The sequence below is a fragment of the Zosterops lateralis genome (genome assembly GCF_965231275.1).
Source record: "Zosterops lateralis genome assembly, chromosome: 6".
In the NCBI taxonomy this organism is placed as follows: Eukaryota; Metazoa; Chordata; class Aves; order Passeriformes; family Zosteropidae; genus Zosterops; species Zosterops lateralis.
The window spans coordinates 6,740,816-6,761,307 of record NC_139761.1 but is presented as its reverse complement, the minus strand read 5'-3'; the positions used below and the strand labels follow the sequence as shown (position 1 = coordinate 6,761,307).

Here is a 20,492-nt window from a genome sequence, read left to right as displayed (position 1 = left end):
ACTGCCCCAAGGGCACTGACAGTCCCTTTAAAATCATCATTCTTGGAAACCAGGACAGGTCTGAAATGGCTGTGAGTGTTCACAGCCTCCAGCACGGGAAGGCTGAAGATGATTTTTGTGCTGTGCTGGCTCTGGCTGGGATGGAGTTGATTATCCCCACAGCAGCCCTCCCAGGGCTGTGCTGTGTATTGGTAGCTGGGAAGGTGTTGATAAATCACACACTGGTGTTTGGGCTGCTGCTGCCCAGCACTCCACAGCATCAAGCTGCCTCTCCAGCATCCTGCCCTCACTAAAGGCTGCAGGTGGACAAGGATTTGGGAGAAGACACAGCCAGGACAGCTGACCCCAGCTGACCAAAGGGATGTTTCAAACCATTTGATGCCTGGTCATCAATAAAAGCTGAGACTGGAGAAAGAGGGAGGGCATTCCATCCTTACAATTGCTCCATGCTGAAGCACTTCCCAAGAAGTGGCTGGACCTGCCTGCTGCTGGGAAGTAGGGAATAAATGCTTTGTTTTCCTTTTCTTTCAAGCATGACCTTTGCTTTTGCTTTATTTAAGTACCTTTATTGTGATCCCTGAGGTTTTTTCCATCTTATTTCCCTCTGTCCCCATTCTGCTGAAGGAAGGGACTCTCAGAGTGGCCTGGTGGGCACCTGGCTTCAGCCCACTACAAGGACTTCTCCTTTCTCAAAGTGCTTTAACTCAAATACGGTATTTAATACAGCCTGTGTGCCACTGAGATCTGTTTACATGTGAGAAACACCTAGACTTAAACATGTTTAAAATTTCTTTTGCAACAGAGGCTTCTGTGAAGACATCACAATTAGTGGTTAAATTAATTAACAGCCAAGAATAAGAGGATATCTTATCCTGCCATACATCTGTGAGAACTGCTGAATTCAGGCTTGGTGGGATGACCACCTGAGAGGATGCCTAAACTCATCAGTATTTTCCCTGCAGAGGTCAAAATGTACAGGGGAAAAAAGCAACCCTCAAAAGTATAAGCCTGGCTCCAGGACTGCTTCTCCACTGACCCTGGAGTCCTTCTCTCCTGAGCTGGGAAACCACAGCAGAGAACACAGAAGGTTTGAAGAGGTTGCTTATCCTGCTTGAAACAGCCTGTGAGCATTGCAAACTCTGATCTTCAGTTTGCATATAGGAATAAATTCAGTAATGACAACATTTATTACAGTAATCAACATATGACAGGAAGAATGCCTGGGAGCCAAAATTGGGCATAATTGCAATTAGAAATAAGGTACATTATAATGGCAGAGGCCAAAATTACCCATTCAGCAACTTCCCTACACCATACAAGACAACAGCACAGGAAATAATAAGGTTGGGTTTCCTTCACAAGAGATGACAACTCCTCATTTACTAAAGCATCACAAATATTTTCATACTCATATATAGTTTCATATATTTAATATATTTGAGTATATTTTCATATAACATTTTCTTTTTTTCTTCCTCAAAATAATTTCCCTGGCAAAAAGTAGAATGGATCTTTCAACTCTTTAGCCAGGAGTATTAACTTTCATTGAATTCTTCTCCCTGCTTTCCCTCCCAGTTAAGAAGTTGTCACTCTTGTTAATTCAGTTTAAAATTCTCTGAAAGGATCATGCCTTCTGCACTCCCATAAATTCTTGGCTTTTTTTATTTGTTTAGCTCAGGTGTATAATTTATCAATTTTCAGGAAAAAGGTGCAGTAACTTGGTGCATCCTGGAACATGGGAATGACCAGAAGCCACTAAAGGACAATACAGAGGACAGTTCTCTCATTCTTAGAATGATACCTAAATACCATGAAGGTTTTTAACTGTGAAAGAACTGTTAAAGAACAACAAAAGTTACAGGAGAAAATGATCCTGAGGAAGAAAGAAAAGCAATAAGCAATTCACAGGAATAGAACTAGGAGATGGGAGAAGCTTGCCTGATAAATTGTGTATTGTGAGGCACTGAGTGGTTTTATAGCCTCCGACATGTTTGACCACGGTATATTTGCCCCAGTTTCCTCATAGGTTAAAAGCTGCAAAGAAATTGTTCTGGTCAAGCTGAAAAGAATGGAGAAACGGGTGGTATTTCTAGAGGAGAGGTATTCTTCACTTACTGGGAAGGTTTGAGACTTCTGCTTGCAACACGATTGGCCCTGGTTCATCTCTCTTGTTTATATTTTGAATTTTCAAGTCACATACTGAACTATGCCAAGTGACAGAAGGGAAACTGTCTGTGTGGAGCAGAGTCATGCCCCCACAAAGAATTGGCTTCCTTGGCACATCAGTGTTTTCAGGCACTGGTGACCCTCTGAGTGAGAAATGGAAAGAGGAATGATGAGCCAGATTTCCAGACAGGCATGCACAATTAAACACATTTGAATGTGCCTTATTTGTGCTCGTAGGGAGTTATTTGTATTTCTCTCCTGAACAGTTTGAGCCTACTGTTACCTTCTTTAACAGCCACACAGGGTCACTGCCCTCTTCAAGAGCCTGATGAGCTGGACCTTGCTGTCCTCCTCTGTGCCACTGCTGGAGCCCCTGACTGGGTAGAAGAGATTTTGGGCAGTGTAAGGCACCCACAGCAGGTACAGGGGGGAAAACCCTAAGCTGGATGTGGGATATACACAGGCTGTGGGATCTGTGTATGCAGCAGCAAGGTGAGGGGCTCAGTGCTTACCAAAGGCTTCTGGCTGAGTGTGTTTTAGGCTGTGCTGACTCTGATCAGGATTTTCATAGGAAGCTTCTCTCTCACTTGAAATCTGCAAGGCTGTGCATGTGGTCCTTTGCTTCTGATTACAGCAAACATCAATAGATATGGAATCAAAATAATGGTTTGGGTTGGAAAGGACCTGAAATCACCTTGTTCCAATCCCCTGCCATGGGCAGAGACACCTTCTACCAGACCAGATTGCTCCAAGCCACCTGGCCTTAAACATGTCCAGGGATGGGGCAGCCACAGCTGCCCTGGGCAACCTGTGCCAGGGCCTCATCACTCTCACAGTAAAGATTATTTTTATTAATATCCAATCTAAACCTACTCTCCTTCATTTTGAAGCCAGTCTCCCTTGTCCTGTCACTCCAGGCTCTTATATAGAGTCCCTCTCCATGTTTCTTATAGGCTCCCTTCAGGTACCTACACTTGATTCCAGCTCTCTTGTTGAGGAATAAGTGATTTCGATGCCTCGTTTGATCATGGGCATCATTCATGACAATTTTATTCAAGCCCACTTTTGCCAGAACCATAAATTTTTGTAGAGCTGGAAAAGTATTAAGAAAAATTTCTTCACTGAAAGGGTTGACAGCCATTGGAACAGGCTGCCCAGGGAAGTGGTGGAGTCACCATCCCTGGAAATATTCAAAAAACGTGTAGATGTAGCACTTGGGGACATGGTTTAGTGGTGGGCTTGGCAGTGCTGGATTAGTGGTTGGAATCAATGATCTTAGAGGGCTTTTCCAACCAAAATGATTCTATGACTTTTAGTTTGTCTCATTTTTCATTGTTCATACTGCTGTCCCTCTTCCCAGCTGCACAACCACATGGCTCACTGCAGCAGGCAAAATGGTTCACAGATGCTTTTGTTGAGTTTGAAGAACTCAGTGGAAAAGCCCAAGAGGCACTGCTGTGGTGAAAAACTGTAAGAAAAAGGACAAAAATAAATACAGCTTTGTGGTTCATACTTTATTTACAAACACCTTTGAGTAGGTCAGTACAACCAGTTGTAAATCTTTCTTCTCGATTAAAGAACCAAAACAAGAGCAGAAATATCACAATTTGCAAAATACATTAAATTATTGGCAGAGTTCCATGGCTGCAAGTTATCCACCTGATTTCAGCGCCCATCCTTCTGTGGCCAGGATACATAAAAAAAATAAAGCAAATGGAAACTCCTCTCTATATAAATGTTGATAGGTTGCTTTTTTCTGTAATATTGATTTTTCTGAGCACAACCTTTTATTAAAAAAAAATCTCAAGAAAGTCTTTGGCTGCCTGACCCAGTCAATGACACTTAGTCCCATTAGTGGGAAAAAAGTCATAACCATCTAGAAAGTGTCTCTTCAAGTACAGAAGCAGCTGCTGGAAGACAGGATCAACAATCTCATCTCTTACTCCAACTAGTCAGAGGTTTTGACCAACAGTGTGCTGGGTTTAACAACAGTTTGTTAAAAAAAAAACAAAACAAAACAAAAAACCCCAATGAATTCTAAAGGAAATTTTAAGTGTGAATAACTTTGATTTAGGAAATAATGAAGACTGTTCTGGACTGTGACTAGCCTACTGCATCCTTAATGGGCTTATGCACTCCAGAGCCACTGGGAGCTTTCTACATTGGTGTGATGGAGGAAAATATCCCATTATATACATTAATTGTGTATTGGGTTTGCATGGCCAGAGAGGTTCTGGATGATGAAGGATAGTTAATGCTAGCCCAGTTGCACACAGACATTTTTATAATCAGTATATTTGGAGGAGAAACATCAGAAATTTTGTAATTCTTTAGAATTTCTTCCTGGATTTGATGATCTTAGAGATATTTTCCAGCCCTAATGATTCTAATGATTCTGAACAAATGGCATCATTTTTAGGGCCTCTGAATGCAAGAGAACAGATGTGTAGCCCATTGAAGATCATCCATGCAAAGAAATCAGTGCACAAGTTGGGGAGGAATGCAGGTGTTCTTTCAAAAGCCTTCTTTGATGCTAAATACTCCAACATGAGAGGGAAAGTGGGCACAAATGGCTGAGACTGAGCCTGCTGCTCAGTGGAGAAAAATTTTAAGCAAGAAAAGATTAAGCCCCCTCCAAACTTTGTGCCCTTTCCCCAGGACACAACATCCTCAACAGACCTAGTAGAGGTTATTTGCCTGGACTTGCAGCCCAAATAACTCCTTTGTTGCCTCCTTTTAGAAAAAAAGGTGAATGGCAATGGGTCCCTGAACACACCACAAACATATGCAGGGTCAAGTTCCAAGGTGAGAAAAGGTGCCCAGAGAAGCTGTGGATGCCCCATCCCTGGTCAGGGGCAGGCTGGATGATCCTTGGAGCAACCTGGTCTAGTGGAAGGTGCTCCTGTCCACAGCAGGGGGTGGAATGAGATGATCTTTGAGGTCTCTTCCAGCTCAAAGCATTCCATGATTCTGTGATTCCTGCTAATTCACCTGGACACTGAAGTGCCCAGTTCCAGACTGGGGATTAAACACAGCCACATCAGGGAACCAGGGTAAGGACATCTGTCTGTGGCACGTGTCCCCTGAGTGTTACCTGAGGTACAGAAAATACACATCACCTCCTGCAGATCCTGCCAGGATTCTGAGCACGGACAGGCTCTGGAAACCCAGTCATTCCAAAAAACACCCTTTATCTCCACAGGATATTTAATCACAGAGAGAAAAAACAAACAAACACGGATTCCAACAAATGCACAAACAACTTTCAGGCCTGGGTATTTAAAGACTTGCATGTGGAAGCTGTTACCACTCTACCTGCAACTTCAGCCCTGCTGTACATCCATCCCAAAAGGCAACAGGGGCTGAGCTATGGAGAGTCACCACGTAGGACTGATTTGGGCTGAACCACTTTGTGGCTGGATCCACGTTCCCACCTTCTGGAAGTACACTGGGTTTGGATTCCAGAAATAAGTCTGCTGCATGGCAAACGTGATCGGTGCTATTGCGCACAGTTTGCCGAGGCAGCAGCCATCTGCTGGGGTTTAGAGAAGGCTGAGGAACACAGGATGTTTGCTTTTCCCTCAGATGTGCTGGGGATGTGCCTCGTGTGAGCAGACTTGTCACAATCCTAATAAAACAACTGGGACATCGCACTCGAGGGGAAAGCTTGCCTGATGGGGTAAAATTAAACTTGAGCAAGACAGAAAGCACTACAAATACACATGCACTCATGCATATACATAATCATTTAAGTAAAGGTCAGCAGAAAACAGGCCAGACAGAAATTCCAAGCAAATGCAGCACTAACTTTGAGACTGAATTAAATGCTTTCCGAGGTGTTTTATGGAAACCACTCCCAAGAGAAAAAAAATCTTACGAAAGGTAAGATAAGGAATGGTCCAGTTGCAAAATAAAACCTACATGGCAAAATTACAAGACGAGATTAATTCAGATAAAGTCTCCCACGGGGAATTTGGGATTACTGACAGAACTGAAACGTGGGTGTGGATTCCCAGCGCGAATCCAAGACTTCCGAAGGGGAGACAGAGGCATTCCCTTATCACTGGCAGTGATCACCAAGGCCACGTAAGAGACTCAGAGGGAGCTGGGCTCAGGTGTCTGCAGCTGCAGGAAAATGTCATCCACAACCAGAGTAACTTCATGCTGCTGTGAGCGTTGGCCACAAAGGGGGAACATTCCCATGGGAGCACAGAGGATGCAAGCAGCATTCTGCAAATGCAGAACAAATCCGAGGAGTAACCAAAGATGCAGATGGAGATGCTGGCAAACAGCATGAGCAGCAGCTAAGGTTGTTTTTGCCAGCAAGGGAAGAAGTTAAGTATAGTAAATCAAATAAAATTAAACATGCAGCAACAATGGATGCCCCACTTTTCTCTGCAAATGTATTTTACCCTTTTTTCCCCAGGAGGTAATGAGGATTTTTGTAAATCTATAGGGAAAGCAGACAACCTTGGTTATATTTCTGTCTAATGAATAAGTGGAGAATATTTCAGGTGGCAAATACTTTTGCAACTAAAATAAAATAAAATAAAATAAAATTAAATAAAATAAAATAATCTGCATAAGGGCATTGAAATAGCCTGTAGATGATCACCAGCAGGACTAACACTACTGGTATTTTTTGTGGAGAAACAATTTGAATGGGATGATGGGCACTGTATGAAAGCTTTGGTGAGTGTATTTGTCAGAATTCTGTCAATTTGTCAAAAGCAAAGCAGTGAGGGAACAGGGGGCAAGTTAAATTGCTTACATAGATGTATCAAACCAGTTTGCTGAGTTTCAATGCTAGCATGAATTCTGAAAAAAGTCTCCAAAGTGTATTCAGTGTTGTGTATCAGAATGGTAGTGTGTAACTTACTGTGACATCCCAAAGAAAAGTTGCTGGATCATGCTGGGAGAAGGCTTGAGGTGTGTTTCAGTGGGGGTGGAATGACATTTGATGCAATCAGAACAGTTTGAATGTCATGGAATGAAATTCTGGATCAAAACCAGTGTACTTTGGAAGAAAGTTTAGTAACTCCGAAAGGATGCTTTATGTAGAAGATAAAAAAAATCTATTTTCACATCTTCCAGGATGTGACTTACATAATATTTTAAGATCCTGAATGAAGCTGCAATGAGTTTTCGTGAAGGAACCCAAGATTATAATATGAATTTGAACCTAGGTATAAATCAGAGACAAGATAAAAAATTACATTTTAAATTTGTACTCAAGCAGGCATTGAACAGCATTTCCCTGGAGTATCTCACAGTCATGCACCAAGATGGTGATAAAATTTCAAGAACAAAAGACTCTACAAAGATTATGAAACTAAAAAAAAGTCTCAACATCCTATCATTAAAAGCCAGTAATTGCAAGAAACTATAATTACTCTAAAACAAACTTGCTGAGAAGTGCTTGTCTGAAGGGCCCTTATTAGCCATTTGTACTAAAAGCTTTCAATATTAGAATTTCAGTTTCTGGTGTATTTTTGATGGACTTTAACACATGAAGTACAGGTGCACACCTATAGAATTGCAGTTAGAAATGAATCTGCTCCGAGATAGGAGCTCACCTAAAAATGCACATTAGAACTGAACATGACTCAGAAAGACACAACTCTCTAAAATATTTATTTATTTGTGTTTGAGCTGAAATGGCTCAAGTGGGAGCTGCAATTTCTTTGGATGTACTAAATATAGCTAAAGACAGATTTTCCAGAGGTGTCCTCTAGTGCCACTTGGTGCCCCAGCAAACTGTGGTTTTAACTTCTCCTTTCTTAAAAAGGGAAATCTCAGCTCTGTTTTTGATCAGCTCTCACTCAAGTCTTGGCTATTGATTCTTGGTATAAATTCTTCCAGGTCCCACCTGACACTGGATAATGTTGAAAATTCCCCAAATGTGGGGACTGCCCAGCATGTCAAAGAAGTCACTCAGTAATGACAATATGCCAAATATTACCACATCACAGATTTTATATTGGCTCCAATTCTTCTGTATTTACTGAGTTATCTTACCCTAAATCTGGTGTTTAGACTTCTCTATAGAGCGGATTTTTAAAGCTGATAGTGGTGCATTTTTATTTAGTATTTAAATCAGCTTCTCCATTCATTAATATGTTGTATGTGTCATGTATGTTGCAATTAAGGCAGTCTATTAAAATATGAGAACAATTTAATCTCCTCAGTGCCCTTGAGCATCTGGTCTTTAAAATTTTGCTTTATTGAACCTATTCAAACCTTATGCCTCTCTTATAGGATGTGGAAGCTTGCAATATTCCATTCTGCCAGTTAACTTAAGAACAAAAAATACAAATAAGTTTTGATAACTCCCTCATTCACCTGTCTCCCTTCCACTGAGGATCTTGACAAACCTCTGTCAAATTCAGAATGAAGCTTTTTAAATTCTGAGATCAAGACCACCAGTGAATCCTTTCCTTCTGGGGGAATTGTACCAAACCATCTTATTTCTTGGCTTTCTCTAAACTACACAGAGTCAGAGGTAAGGAAGGAGGCGCGATGGATTTGTACAGTAGTATATTTCCTGTTGATTTGCTATTCTTTTTCCTAACCTTGGCATCGTCATCTCTTTTGGCCATCAAGTATGGGAGAGGCTTTAATGCCATTTCTTCTCAGCGTTTCCTTAAAATCAGTCCTACCAGAGTGCTCCTTTAAAGTGAGACATCCTCATCTCTTCAAGTTTCTAAACTTCCAGTGCTTGCACAGAACACCAGTTATCTATTTTTGTGTGGTCTGCTTAGTCAGGAAATTATTTAGGTGTTTCTTCACTATTTTCCATCTCCATCTAATGAATTTCTGCCTTTTTCAAGGATTTATAGCTTTTGGATTTCAACTCCAGTTCCTGTCTCACACAAAGTCCTTTATAGGGTATCTGAAATTCTTTTATAGGGTATGTGGTCATTTATAGGGTATCTGAAATTCCCGTACAGGGTCGTGACAGAACTACAACCTCCTAATTCATGTAATTTTCTCAGTGGCAAAATCATCCTATTTGTTTATCTGACAATGGATCTTGGAAGACTCTAGAAAATGCTCCTATTACCTTTCTTTTTCTATCCTTCTCATTTTGGCAGTATTTCTACACATCCATTCATCTCTACTGCAAAATTTGGAACCCATTAAGACTTTATTTTAAACTTCAGTGCTGCTAAACCCCCTCTGATGTTGAGCATTCCTTACAATGCTGAGCTGAGCCACGGACTATAGAACACTTTCATTTGCCATAAATTGAAAACTTAAAAAGTATCCAGTAGGTTAAAGCTGTGCCATGAGACAGAGATAGAGCAGGTTAAAAAATGTAACACGAATGCTTCCCTGTTCTCTTTTACAACAAAGAGAATGAGGTATCTCTGTCTCAGCCTACTCCATCCTCAGGGTCTCTGCACTTGTGGAAAAATCCAGGAGTTTTATCAACTGCTGCTATGATCATGAGAGATGCACCAAGCTTGGGAGGGAGATGGTGATGCTTCAGTGGAGATTGGGAAGTGCTACAGTTCACACACTTTCTGGGCACCTTCACCACACTCACACAGGGGTGTTTTACTCATTTGTTCATTCCAGGGTAGGAAGCTGGGCCGCAGCAGAAGGGGCTCACCTGAACAGTTTGATAGCAGTGTATGTTTTGGTTTGTAACAGATTAAATACAGAGATAACTGGAGAGACAGAACCAAAGAATGGCTTGGGTTGAGAGAGACCTGAAAGATCATCTCATTCCAACCCAATGCCATGGGCAGGGACAATTTCCACCAGACCACACTGCTCCAAGCCCCATCCAACCTGGCCTTGAACAATTCTAGGGATGGAGCAGCCAGAGCTGCTCTGGGCAACCTGTGCCAGCACCCTTAACAGCAAAGAATGTTTTTGTAATACATAATCTAAACCTATTCTCTTTCAGTTTGAAGCCATTCCTCCTTGTCATGCTCTTCAAAAAATCCCTGTCCATCTTTCTGGTCGGCTCCCTTCAGGTACTTGAGGGAAACTTAATCACAAAGCAAAGAGCAGAAGCCGAGCTCGTTTCTCCAGACTCTGACATCCCCCAGTGGCACAGGGGACCACAAACACACTTGGCTGTTTCCAGGCAGTCTCAGGGGCCCTGTGGGTGCTGCCCCAGGAGCAGAGGGGGCAGCAGAACCTTCTGAGGCCGTTGTTGGTGACAGTTGGGGCGGGCAGGGACAGTTGGGGAGGGGAGTTGGCCCAGCAGTGCAGCGCAAAACCCAAGGAAGGTAAGAGGTAATAAGAGGTAAACAGGCAGCGAAGGAAAGCGAACAAAAAAAATTCAGAAAACTTGGCTTAAAGGAGTGCCCGGGGCCTGGAGGCAAGTTAAGAGGCTGGGGGAGGGGAACAAAGTAGGAACAAACCCATGAATTGGGGGATAAGTGAGAGCAGTGTTGTGCTGGAGGAGGCAGCTAGCCAGCTGTCAAGGCGAGCGAGCTCCTACTTATCTTGCCATGTTGACTACAGAAACAGACTTCAAATGACGCAGTGTCTATAAACAGAGAGGAAGAATTAGTTCCCATTCTGGTAGTTGTGTCTATGACCCTAAAATGCTTACCCCACACCCACCAGGAATTCAGTTCCCGAGGGCACTGACAGTGCCGTGGTGCAGCTGATACCAGGAGGAGCAGGAGGAAGGAGTAACAAGTACTTTGCTTATTATTAGAGAAACGTGGTATGGCAATTGCAAACTGCCTAAAAGCCACACCATTCCTCCCTGAAACCAGAAACATGAATCCGGAGTCAACTGCAGGGTAAACAGACTTAAATAGAATTTAGCTTTCTTTTTACATGTGAATTGGATTCAAAAGTAAACAAAAAAAAGTCTCAGATTGTGCCCTTTCAATCACGGTGATGGAGCAGGACAGTTACTTTGATGTGGCATTCCACAGTGCTCATTTTTGTTAAAAGATGTACCAGAAAAGCCTTGTTCACATGCTGATTTGCCTCTTCAAACAGCTCTGCTGCTCCCACCATAACACTTTCTCTGGCTGGTCTTTTTCCTGATGGTCTGAATAATTAGTTCTCTGGGGAGATCAAGTCTTTTCTTGCTTCCTAGTATTGGAACTGGGAATATCTGAACTAATCCCATGGTACCCTGATAATGTTCCTTTTGACATACAGGAGATCCTTCATGCAGCATTTATGTGACCCTTCCTGTAGACAAATACATGTCACATGTGCCAGGTGAAACAAGCTCCAGCTCGATCCATTTATGTTTATCACTCAATCCAGCAGGACTTCCACAGTGGTATCTCTGCAGCAATCCTGTTTGATAAAAGCTTTTCTGCAAAGAGCAGAACGCCAGTGTGGATGAGAGCTCCCTTTTCCTGCCTGGGTGGCCATAACAGATGGTTTATAGTGGAACTCCAGTCACACAAAAAAACGTGAAGTGGCACAAATCTGAGTCACTGGTACAAAAATCTCTGTTCTGGAGGGCTCTTGACTGCTGTTCCGACTGTCTGGGTGCTAAAAAGCAGAGCTGAACTGGTGAGAAGCTGGCCCTAAAATTCCTTTCCAGCTATTTTTAAAAAGCCTTTTTGTAGGAGAGTGGGGCAGAGTAAGTTTTAAAAAGGATAGGCTTGTCTTGTACCTTTGATAGCAAAGGAAAAACACTGATCAAAAGGATTTATTATTGCTTGTAGATCTCCAGGAAGGGCTCCAGGCACTGAATGTGCACATATTTTCATATATATGCCCACACACTTGTATGGGAGATATTGGTCATGAGAACTTTTATCTGAGGAAAGTTAATTTTTATTCTTGCAAATTGGTATTACATGTATTTATACAAACACATACATAAACATATACAGATATACATCTATGTAAAATAGCTGTAGTAGTCAGTTCTCCATTTCTGCTTGGGATTCATGCAACCCTTTTCAAAGTAGGAATTTTAACAAAATACAGGCTAAACAGAGAATAGGAGAAGGACAATAACAGTACCCCTTTGAAACATCAGCAGTTTTACACTCATATTTTATGTTGTGCTCTGAAATCTCATCACAGATGAGGACCTCACAGATCAGAGTAGAAAAAAGAAAGCAACCAGGATGTAAATGGGAAGCCTACTGCGTGAAATCTGATGGCCATGTGACAAAGAAAAGGTAAGATTTCTGTTTATTCCCTGATAAAGCCTCTATTTTTTCTTGAATTGTTACTGTCCAAACATCACCTGATATAAAACACTTCATAAAAATGCTTTACACAGCCAAAATGGACCAAACAGACTACCTGACGACCATCTAAGAAATGAATTAGCTGAACGTGTTATTTACCAGCTTGTTCAGCTGTACTGAAGAACTAATTCTGTAGTTATTATACAAAAAGTCAGAATTAAGAGTAAAATCACCTGTCTGCACTGGACAGTGGACTTGGACAGCACTGTTGATTTTTATCCCTTCTGTGGCAGTTATTTTACTAGATACCCACATCACAGGCTTCAGTTTTTGATTTTTGGCATTTTACAAAGATGGATTCACCTTATACTAGGAAGACTGAAGCACCATCATGTAAAATGTCTTGCTCAACTGCACCTGAAGTGCCAGTGTAGCCATCAGGCTGTGCTAGAACCTCCCTTCTGCACAGTAATAGTGCTGCCAGTAACTTTATGAGCTGCTCATAGCACTGTTCACATCAAAAGCAGCACACAGGACAGTGAAGAGAACTGAGGAATCCTGAGCTATCAGAATTAAGAATTAAACAGCAAAACATGTACAAATTCAGGTTCTGTCCCTCGCTAGTGGGATGTTACAGTGGTTTTGCCGTATTTTACTTTATATTGGTAAACTCTGACTCACATTCTTTGTTATCCACCCTTGTTTGCCTTTAGATTATTTTAGCTGGTTTAGTTTAAGCAAATTTAAACTTTTAAATATCGACAAATATGTACAAATCACTCTTCCAAATTTAGAGTTGCACAACCCATTCTGTAACTGTGGGCACAGTTCAATCTTAGTTTTGCTTTTTTAAATACAATCATTCCGAGAAGTGAAATCAATTTACAGAGGATGACAAATTCTCCAGTTCTCTGACTTAACATCACGTGGAATTTCATTTTAAAAGATGTCTTGACTGCTTGATTATAAAATAAAAATGAAGGCATAGCATTAGGGCTGCTGCAGGAAATGATTTCTCAAGCAGCATTACTGTCTACTTGAGGGAGAAATACCTGGCTTGGGAGGTCAGCAGAAATGGATGCAGGGCTAAAAGAGGTCAGCAAGATTGTGAATAGATCAGACTGATTCAAAAGCATTTCTATTGGCATTTGTGAACAGGAATGGGGCCTGTGACAGGCAGGACAGCAGATGCTGGCATTGCTGAGGCCTTAGTTTTAGTAATGTCCAGCCTTGGGTGCTACAGTTCAAAAAAAAAAAGACACGAATGACTTTGAGACAACACAAGGAGAAGATGTAAGCATCTTAAGAGATTTAAAACTGTGCCACACCAGGAAGGATTGAAAGGAAGCGAAATTGCTTTGTCTATAGGTAAAAAATACAACTTAGCAGAGACATATCTTAGAGATATAAAGAGGCATTTTGAGAGATGAGAGGCAAAACCCTCACATCCATGACAGTTATACCTCAGTGGCCATGAGTTTTCAACTCAGTGTTTAACTAGAGTTCCAGTTTCTTCAGCAGGAGCTGGACCAGGGAACTGGCTGAAAATTAGCAGTTTTGAAAGTAGTTTGACAACAGCTTAAACGACTTTAAATCAAGTCTGACACAGTCTCACTTCCTCTGTTATGCCAAAAGCTGAGTCAGGAAGCTGAGTAGGACAACAACTAGATATCCTTTGCAGGGTTAGTAATGTTGAGAGGATTCAGTACCTGCACAAACAGGAGGGATGTGACCGACCCACCAAAGCAACCAACAGCCTTTGAGCTAATTTCCTAAGAAAAAGAGTGTACATCTGAGGGATTGGGTTATGGCAACATAAGAAGGCTGCTACTCATAGACGTCAACATTTTTTTCCTGACAGAAGCACAGGTGAAACAGTGGAGCCTATTTTAAGACATAACATTCATATTAACACCATTACAGAATCACACAATCAGTCAGGTTGGAAGAGTGGGTTAGTCCGAGATCGAGTGTACAACCTGAACACCACCTTGTCAACCACACCAGGGCACATCCAGTCTTTCCTTAAACACCACCAGGGACAGTAACTCCACCCATCTCCCAGGGCAGCCCATTCCAATGTCTAATCACCCTTTCTGTACAGAAATTCTTTCCAATGCCCAACCTAAACCTCTCCTGGCTCAGCAGAGATGTTTCCTGACATCCCCTACTGTGTCCCTTCATCTCTGTCACTTTGTCTGAGAGAAGAGACTGAACTCCTGGCTACAACCTCCTTTAGGGATTTGCAGAGCACTAAAATCACCCCTGAGCCTCCCCTTCTCCACCCTAAACATCCCCCAGCTCCCTCTGATCCTTATAGGATTTTTGTGCTCCAGACCCTTTTGCCCAGCATCCTTACCCTATAGCCATTAGATGATGCATTTGTAGGAAAACCCCCCAACAAAAAGCAAACAAACCAAAAACCATCTTTAAACACCAAGATAGATAAATTTAAACAGAATTTATGATATTTAATCAGCCGTTATGCTGGTCCCCAGTTCCAAGTATATATAAAAATATACTTGGGGGAAAAAAAAAAAAAAAAAAAAAAAGAAAAAAAGAAAAGTGATGCAGAGAGCGATCACACAGTGGGCTAAGAAGCCCAAGGGCTGCAGTGGAGAAGGGTGAGGGGTTCAGCCGCTGTTCCCAAAGGAGGGAGCTGCCGGCCGGTCCCTCCGGCGGCCCCTCGCCCTCAGCCCGCCCCGGGAAGCGGCTCCGCGCCCCCCGAGAGCCTCCCACGGGCCTTTTACCTCAGCCTGAGCGCGGTTTCCCCTCAGCAGCTCCGGGTTTTGCCGCTCGGCCGACGGGCCCGGCCGCTCTCCCGGCGCAGGACCAGCAGAGACGCGCGGCCGGGAGCGGCGAGGGACGAGCGGGGCGGCGGGACCGGGACGAGAACGGGAACGGGGCCGGGGAGGGGGCGGCCCTTTCCCGGCGCTCCCGGCGGCCAAGGCGGCTCCGGGCGCCACTGAGGCGGCGCGTCCCGGCGGCGGCTCCGGTGGGCGGTCGGGGGCGGTCCGCGGGCGGGGGGCGGTGGCAGCAGCGCGCTGGGTTGTGAGCGAGAGGCGAGTGCGTGCGAGCGAGTGCCATGGCCGGAGCCCGCTGAGAGCCACAATAGGAGCCGCAAGACCCCGCCGCCCACCGGGAGCCCCCGCTCGCTCTCCCCCGCGCCAGCCGCCGGCGGAACAGCCGCGCTCCCCGCCCTGCCCGGCACCGCGCCCCCCCGCGCCCGCCGCCGCCGCCGCTGCTCCCCCTCCTCGGCTCGGCTCGGCTGCCTCCCGCCTCGCAGGGCCCTTCTCCGGGAATGTGAAGAGGCAGCAGCAGCGCAGGCAGCGGGGAGTGCAGGGGACTGAGCGGAGCCGCCCGCGCCTGAACCCGCCGCCGACGCCGCCCTGCGCCGGGGAGGCCGCGCTGCCGCCGCCGCCGAGGCCGAGGCCTACAGGGCTCCTGCGCCGCCGCGGCAGCGACAGAGCCCGGCGAGAACCGCACTCGGGCCGCCGCCGCCGCCGCCGCCGCCAGGCATCGGCCGCGCTCCGCCAAGGCCGCCAGGGCCGCCGCCTCCCTCCGTCTCCGGCTTCTCTACCAGGAGCGTCAAGGTAAAACTCCATGGCCGGCCCGGCGGTGCGGGAGGAGGCGCGGGGGGCTGCGGGAGGACATGTTCCAGCTGCGGAGATCCCGTCTGGAAATGACAGCCGAGAGAGAGGAGAATTGCGCCTCTGCTCCCTTTCCCCGCCGATATCCGTCGGTATTTTCACTTCCCCCCCCATCCCAACCTCCCCCCCACCACCACCCCCGGGACCGGCGGATCTGGTGAACGTGGTGGCCTCGTATTTACCAAAATACTCGGGGAATGGAGCGGAGGGAAGGCGAGGGAGCGGTGGCCGGGTTTGCAGCTTTTCCCCCTGGCACACAATAAATAATCTCGGGCTTTATTCCCCCCCCCTCCTCCCCTTCCCCCCCACTGTTGGTGGAAACAGAGTATTTCCCTGTGATAGTGTTATGCAGGGCAGAGAAATGTTCATTTGGGGAGACCGAAAAAAATAAATAATAATAATAAAAAAAAAAGATCAGTGTTTACTGTTAAGGTTGTTAGGCTGGAATGTAGTCTTGTTGAATTAGAATTAGGTTTTAATAATTTATAAAGCAGGTTAGGGAAACTGTTACTAAATTTACAGCGGGGGAAGTGTCAGTAAAGCTCCTTGCTGACACAATGATCCTGCAGTTTGAGTGATCTACTTTAGTCGCTGTCCATTATTATTATTATTATTTTTTTGTGTGATTTAATTCGGAGGGAGCGTGCAAACATTTCTGCAGGGATGGTTACACTTTAATGATGCACGTGATGAGGAGGAGAAGCTTTCTGGTGAGATGAGATGAGGCCAAACAGATTCAGGTTTAGGAAATGTATTTTTGCTGGTATTTTCAGGATTTGGTTTATGTAACAGGTAACTTTGTGTGTGTGGTTTTTTTGGTGGACTGTTGAAATCTTGGAAGTGGGTTACTAAAGTACAGGCCATTCTATTCCAGTTTATCTGACTTTTTTATTTATTAATCTTGGCTGGGGCCTGAATGACCTGGTGATGGTGGCTTTTTATTTTTTTTTGCCTGGATGATAAACAAGACCAGCTTAAGGTATGGGTTCGTGTTGCTGATAGTATATTATATTTAGAAAGCCTAAGCTGGTAGTGAAAGAATACCTCAGGAGAAATCAAAAAGATGGACTAAGGGGTTTTTTTTCATTATTGTAATGCCAGCTGCACAGTTCAGCTTCTGGGTGCTGCACATGCTTCCTTGAAGAAGCTATGGAGTTTATACTCCATTTTTTTTGATAGATTCAGTGCACCTACATGCAATTTTTCATTAAATAGTTCTTATCTTTTGGAGCTTGTTTACAGTGTTGCAACAAATCATGCTTTCGAAAGCTTTTCTTACCAAAGACAAACCCAAATAATGCCCGTTTCAGTGGATTTAGTAATCTGTGGAGCAGCACAGGAGTAATAAAAATAATAATAACAAGTACTCGAAAGCATTCTGTACGTTGTGGAATCAACTTCTCGCAGCACACGAGTCACTTTGGTAATTGAAGTCAACAGACATTGGGGATGAGTAATGCTTTCCAAGGACACATTCTGAGACCCTGATCCCTCAAACGCTTACGCCGATGCTTTAACTTTGCACGGGTGTCTGTCCTGGCCGAAATCAAATGTTTGTGTCATTAATGCAGACGAGGCCGCTGATTTCAGTGGAGCTGCACATACTGGTGGAGTTCACTGTGCACCCAGCTGCTCGTAACGTGTAGGCCTGAATTCCTCCTGTCTCCTCTCCCTGGAGTATTACTCATGTATTTCATCAAGCTCTGATGGGCCTTTTTAACAGGCAGGACCAGGCTGGTAAATAAAATAGCTGGATGCATTAATTCAGTGGTACAGAATCAGCTGCAGGAATACCACCGAGGCAGGTTTTGTAGGAAGAAGCAATGCCTCGTGCTTAGGCCAGCCAAAGTTGGGAAACAAACAAACTTTTGCTTGCAGAAGCTGTTTTTGGCTCTCTGCCTCTCCCTGCAAACCTTGTCTGTCTCATGCCCTTAGAGCAGTTACAGCTACCATGCTGCCAGTCGTCCAGAAATGCCAGGACATGGAATAACTACGTGTAAAGGGACTCACAGGAAAATAACTGAGTATTTCTGAAACGGAGAATAAAGAAGTAATTTGTACAATTTCTCGGTGTTAGTGAAATTGTGAAACACAGCAGTACTTTCTACCATACATTCTTAAATTTCTGTAGAATCTTCTAGGTAGGTGTGGCAAATAAATGGAATTTTTGTTCTGTCCTGTGCTTTTTGTCCTGTGCATTGGGTGACCTCAATGCCAAAAAACCGTCTGTACCTTTTTGTGTACCCATTCCTTAGCAGAGTAAGTTGAAATGATGTCATCTCAAAGAATGCATAATTTAAAGGTTCAGTTAGGTCTACAGGTGTATGAAGTTCTGCTCTGACAAAGTTCTGAATGCAGTGATGTCAGCATTAGGTCTGAAATTTTTTGGTAAATGGGAGACACAGATAAAAAAGTAAGCAAGAGGAATTATTACACTAATAATAAAGTTCCATCAAGCTTATTCCATCCATAAGATGGGTTAGATCTCTTAACAGTTTATCTGTGCGAGGTTCCAACAGGAGAGTAGTGCAGGAAGAAGATATTTGGAAAATTTAGGTTAATCTTTATCTGTTTCACTCATTTGGAACACATTTTTAACATGTGCTTTCCTCCAGTAGGGATATGTCCTCAGCACCAACTACTCCTCCATCAGTGGATAAAGTAGACGGATTTTCTCGGAAGTCCGTCAGAAAAGCCAGACAGAAGAGGTCACAAAGCTCCTCCCAGTTTAGGTCTCAGGGCAAGCCTATCGAGTTAACTCCCCTGCCTCTGCTAAAAGGTAAGATCAAACACAGTTTTTTAACAAATAAAACAATTTTTGCTCTACAACCAACTTCTAGAATCAAAGTATTCTGTCGTCAGGAATTACAGGGAAATTTTTGCCAGCATTGAGAAATGTTTCATGCCAGATATATGTATGTATTTAAGCTCTACAAAATATTTTATCTGTGGCTGGAGGGTGTGGTAATTGTTTGCAATACTTTTGAAAGTTTTAAATGCTGATATTAACCCGTACCATGACTTGAATTTTCAAGGCTGTCAGGCTTTGTGCAAGAGTGTTCTGGTTTGTCAATCCTCAGCAGCTGACATAAATCAGCAGTGATTTTGGTAAGGTTAAATAGACTTGTGAGCTGAAGGAAATTGGTTTTTGGTATCTTTCCTTGGTGTGTGGATCTGCACCCTGTAACAGTGGTGCCAACTGCAGCTCCTACAGCACGAGAGGAGGTGGGATCCCCTCTTGTACTGTTTGTGCATGGATAGCTCCCAGGTCCTGCCTTCTGCTGGATTTTGAAATGGAATGGTCCCATGAGCTGCAGCCTCCCAGAGGGAAAGATGCTGCCAATCTGGTCTTAGGCAAGGCTCTACTGTTTTGAGATCTCATATCCCAGTGCTGGTTGAGTTTCTGCTGGCAGATTTAACCTCTAATTTGAGAAGGAAAAATATGATCCAGCATACTACTCTTAAAAGGATGCCACTATCTCTGTGATACCTTGAATGGTTTCCCCTGAATTCTAGTTGTCACTGAATATTGGTACTAATACAAGGTCAAAAGCACCTCTCAGAATGTCTGATGAGGAAGGGGAAATCGCCTTTCAGAAGACTTCAACACTGACTTCTCAAATGGTTTATTTACTTCTGTGTATTTTTTTGCATTGCTATTCTTCATTTCTTCTATCAGTTGTGAAAATAGGGATGGGTGGTGCTAATAATTCTGGAAAATAGGAAGTTTATTAGGTTTAATACTGTGTCTGTCCCTCTTCTTCATTTTTGGGCTTCCCCACATTCTCTCATCTATCTTGTTTGACAAATTGGATGATCAGAGTATTGGAATGTGTAATAAATGTGGAACTGCACTCTGGTTAGTTCTCAACCCACTTCATAAGGATACAGTAGTTGCAGGAAAAAAACCAAAACAACCCAACCCCCCCAACATCTCTCACCTTAATGTGTGTCTTTAATTAAAAGTAGGATTCTAGGATTAGTTCCAGTGGAGTTGTCATTAAAATATTGTGGGCTTCTTCCTGTGGCTCCCTATAGGAAAGCACAAATGGACTATCCTGAGTCAAACAAAAGGTGCACCCAGCCCCCCTGCACTGTGCCTGGTGATGAATTTTATTCAATATTTCTCAGTTTAGGGTTGGTTGGTGCCACTGGATTTGACTTTGTAGTCTGCAGTGAATATTATTTGTGATTCTTTGCTGATCCTGTGCATGGCCAGGACTTGGACTTCAGTGATCCTGTGGGTTTCTTTCAACTCAGGTTATTCTCTGATTCTAAATTTTTTTCTTTTTGTTGTTGAACTCTTTTGTTGTTTTGTGACAGTATGATAAAGAAGAAGATGCTTCTTTGAAATAATTTTAAAGCTCAGTTTTATACTTTGCAGGTAATTTTTGATACAGGGGTTATTTCATACCAGTTGCTGTGCTTCGGAAGGTGACTGGAGTATATCCTTCAGCTTAAACGATGGGATTAGTGGAAAACACTGAGATTTGTATTTGTACAAATGAAGAAATTGATGTTGTAATTATTTCACTCTATT

The 20,492-nt window shown here is 43.5% G+C and overlaps 1 protein-coding gene across 2 annotated transcripts in view; it reads left to right on the top strand.

Annotated features, from left to right (window-relative positions):
• The first annotated feature begins 15,802 nt into the window (after positions 1 to 15,802).
• PPP2R5E (protein phosphatase 2 regulatory subunit B'epsilon) overlaps positions 15,803 to 20,492 on the top strand; it is a 73,125-nt gene continuing 68,435 nt past the window's right edge. The window contains exons 1-2 of one of the 2 annotated variants that reach the window (XM_083862925.1): positions 15,803 to 15,895; positions 18,571 to 18,731. In XM_083862925.1, the coding sequence (XP_083719051.1) occupies positions 18,575 to 18,731 (157 nt within the window). In that variant the 5' untranslated portion in view covers positions 15,803 to 15,895; positions 18,571 to 18,574. Of the gene's footprint in view, positions 15,896 to 18,567; positions 18,732 to 20,492 lie in introns of both variants that reach the window. The other variant, XM_083862924.1, reaches the window with a different exon arrangement.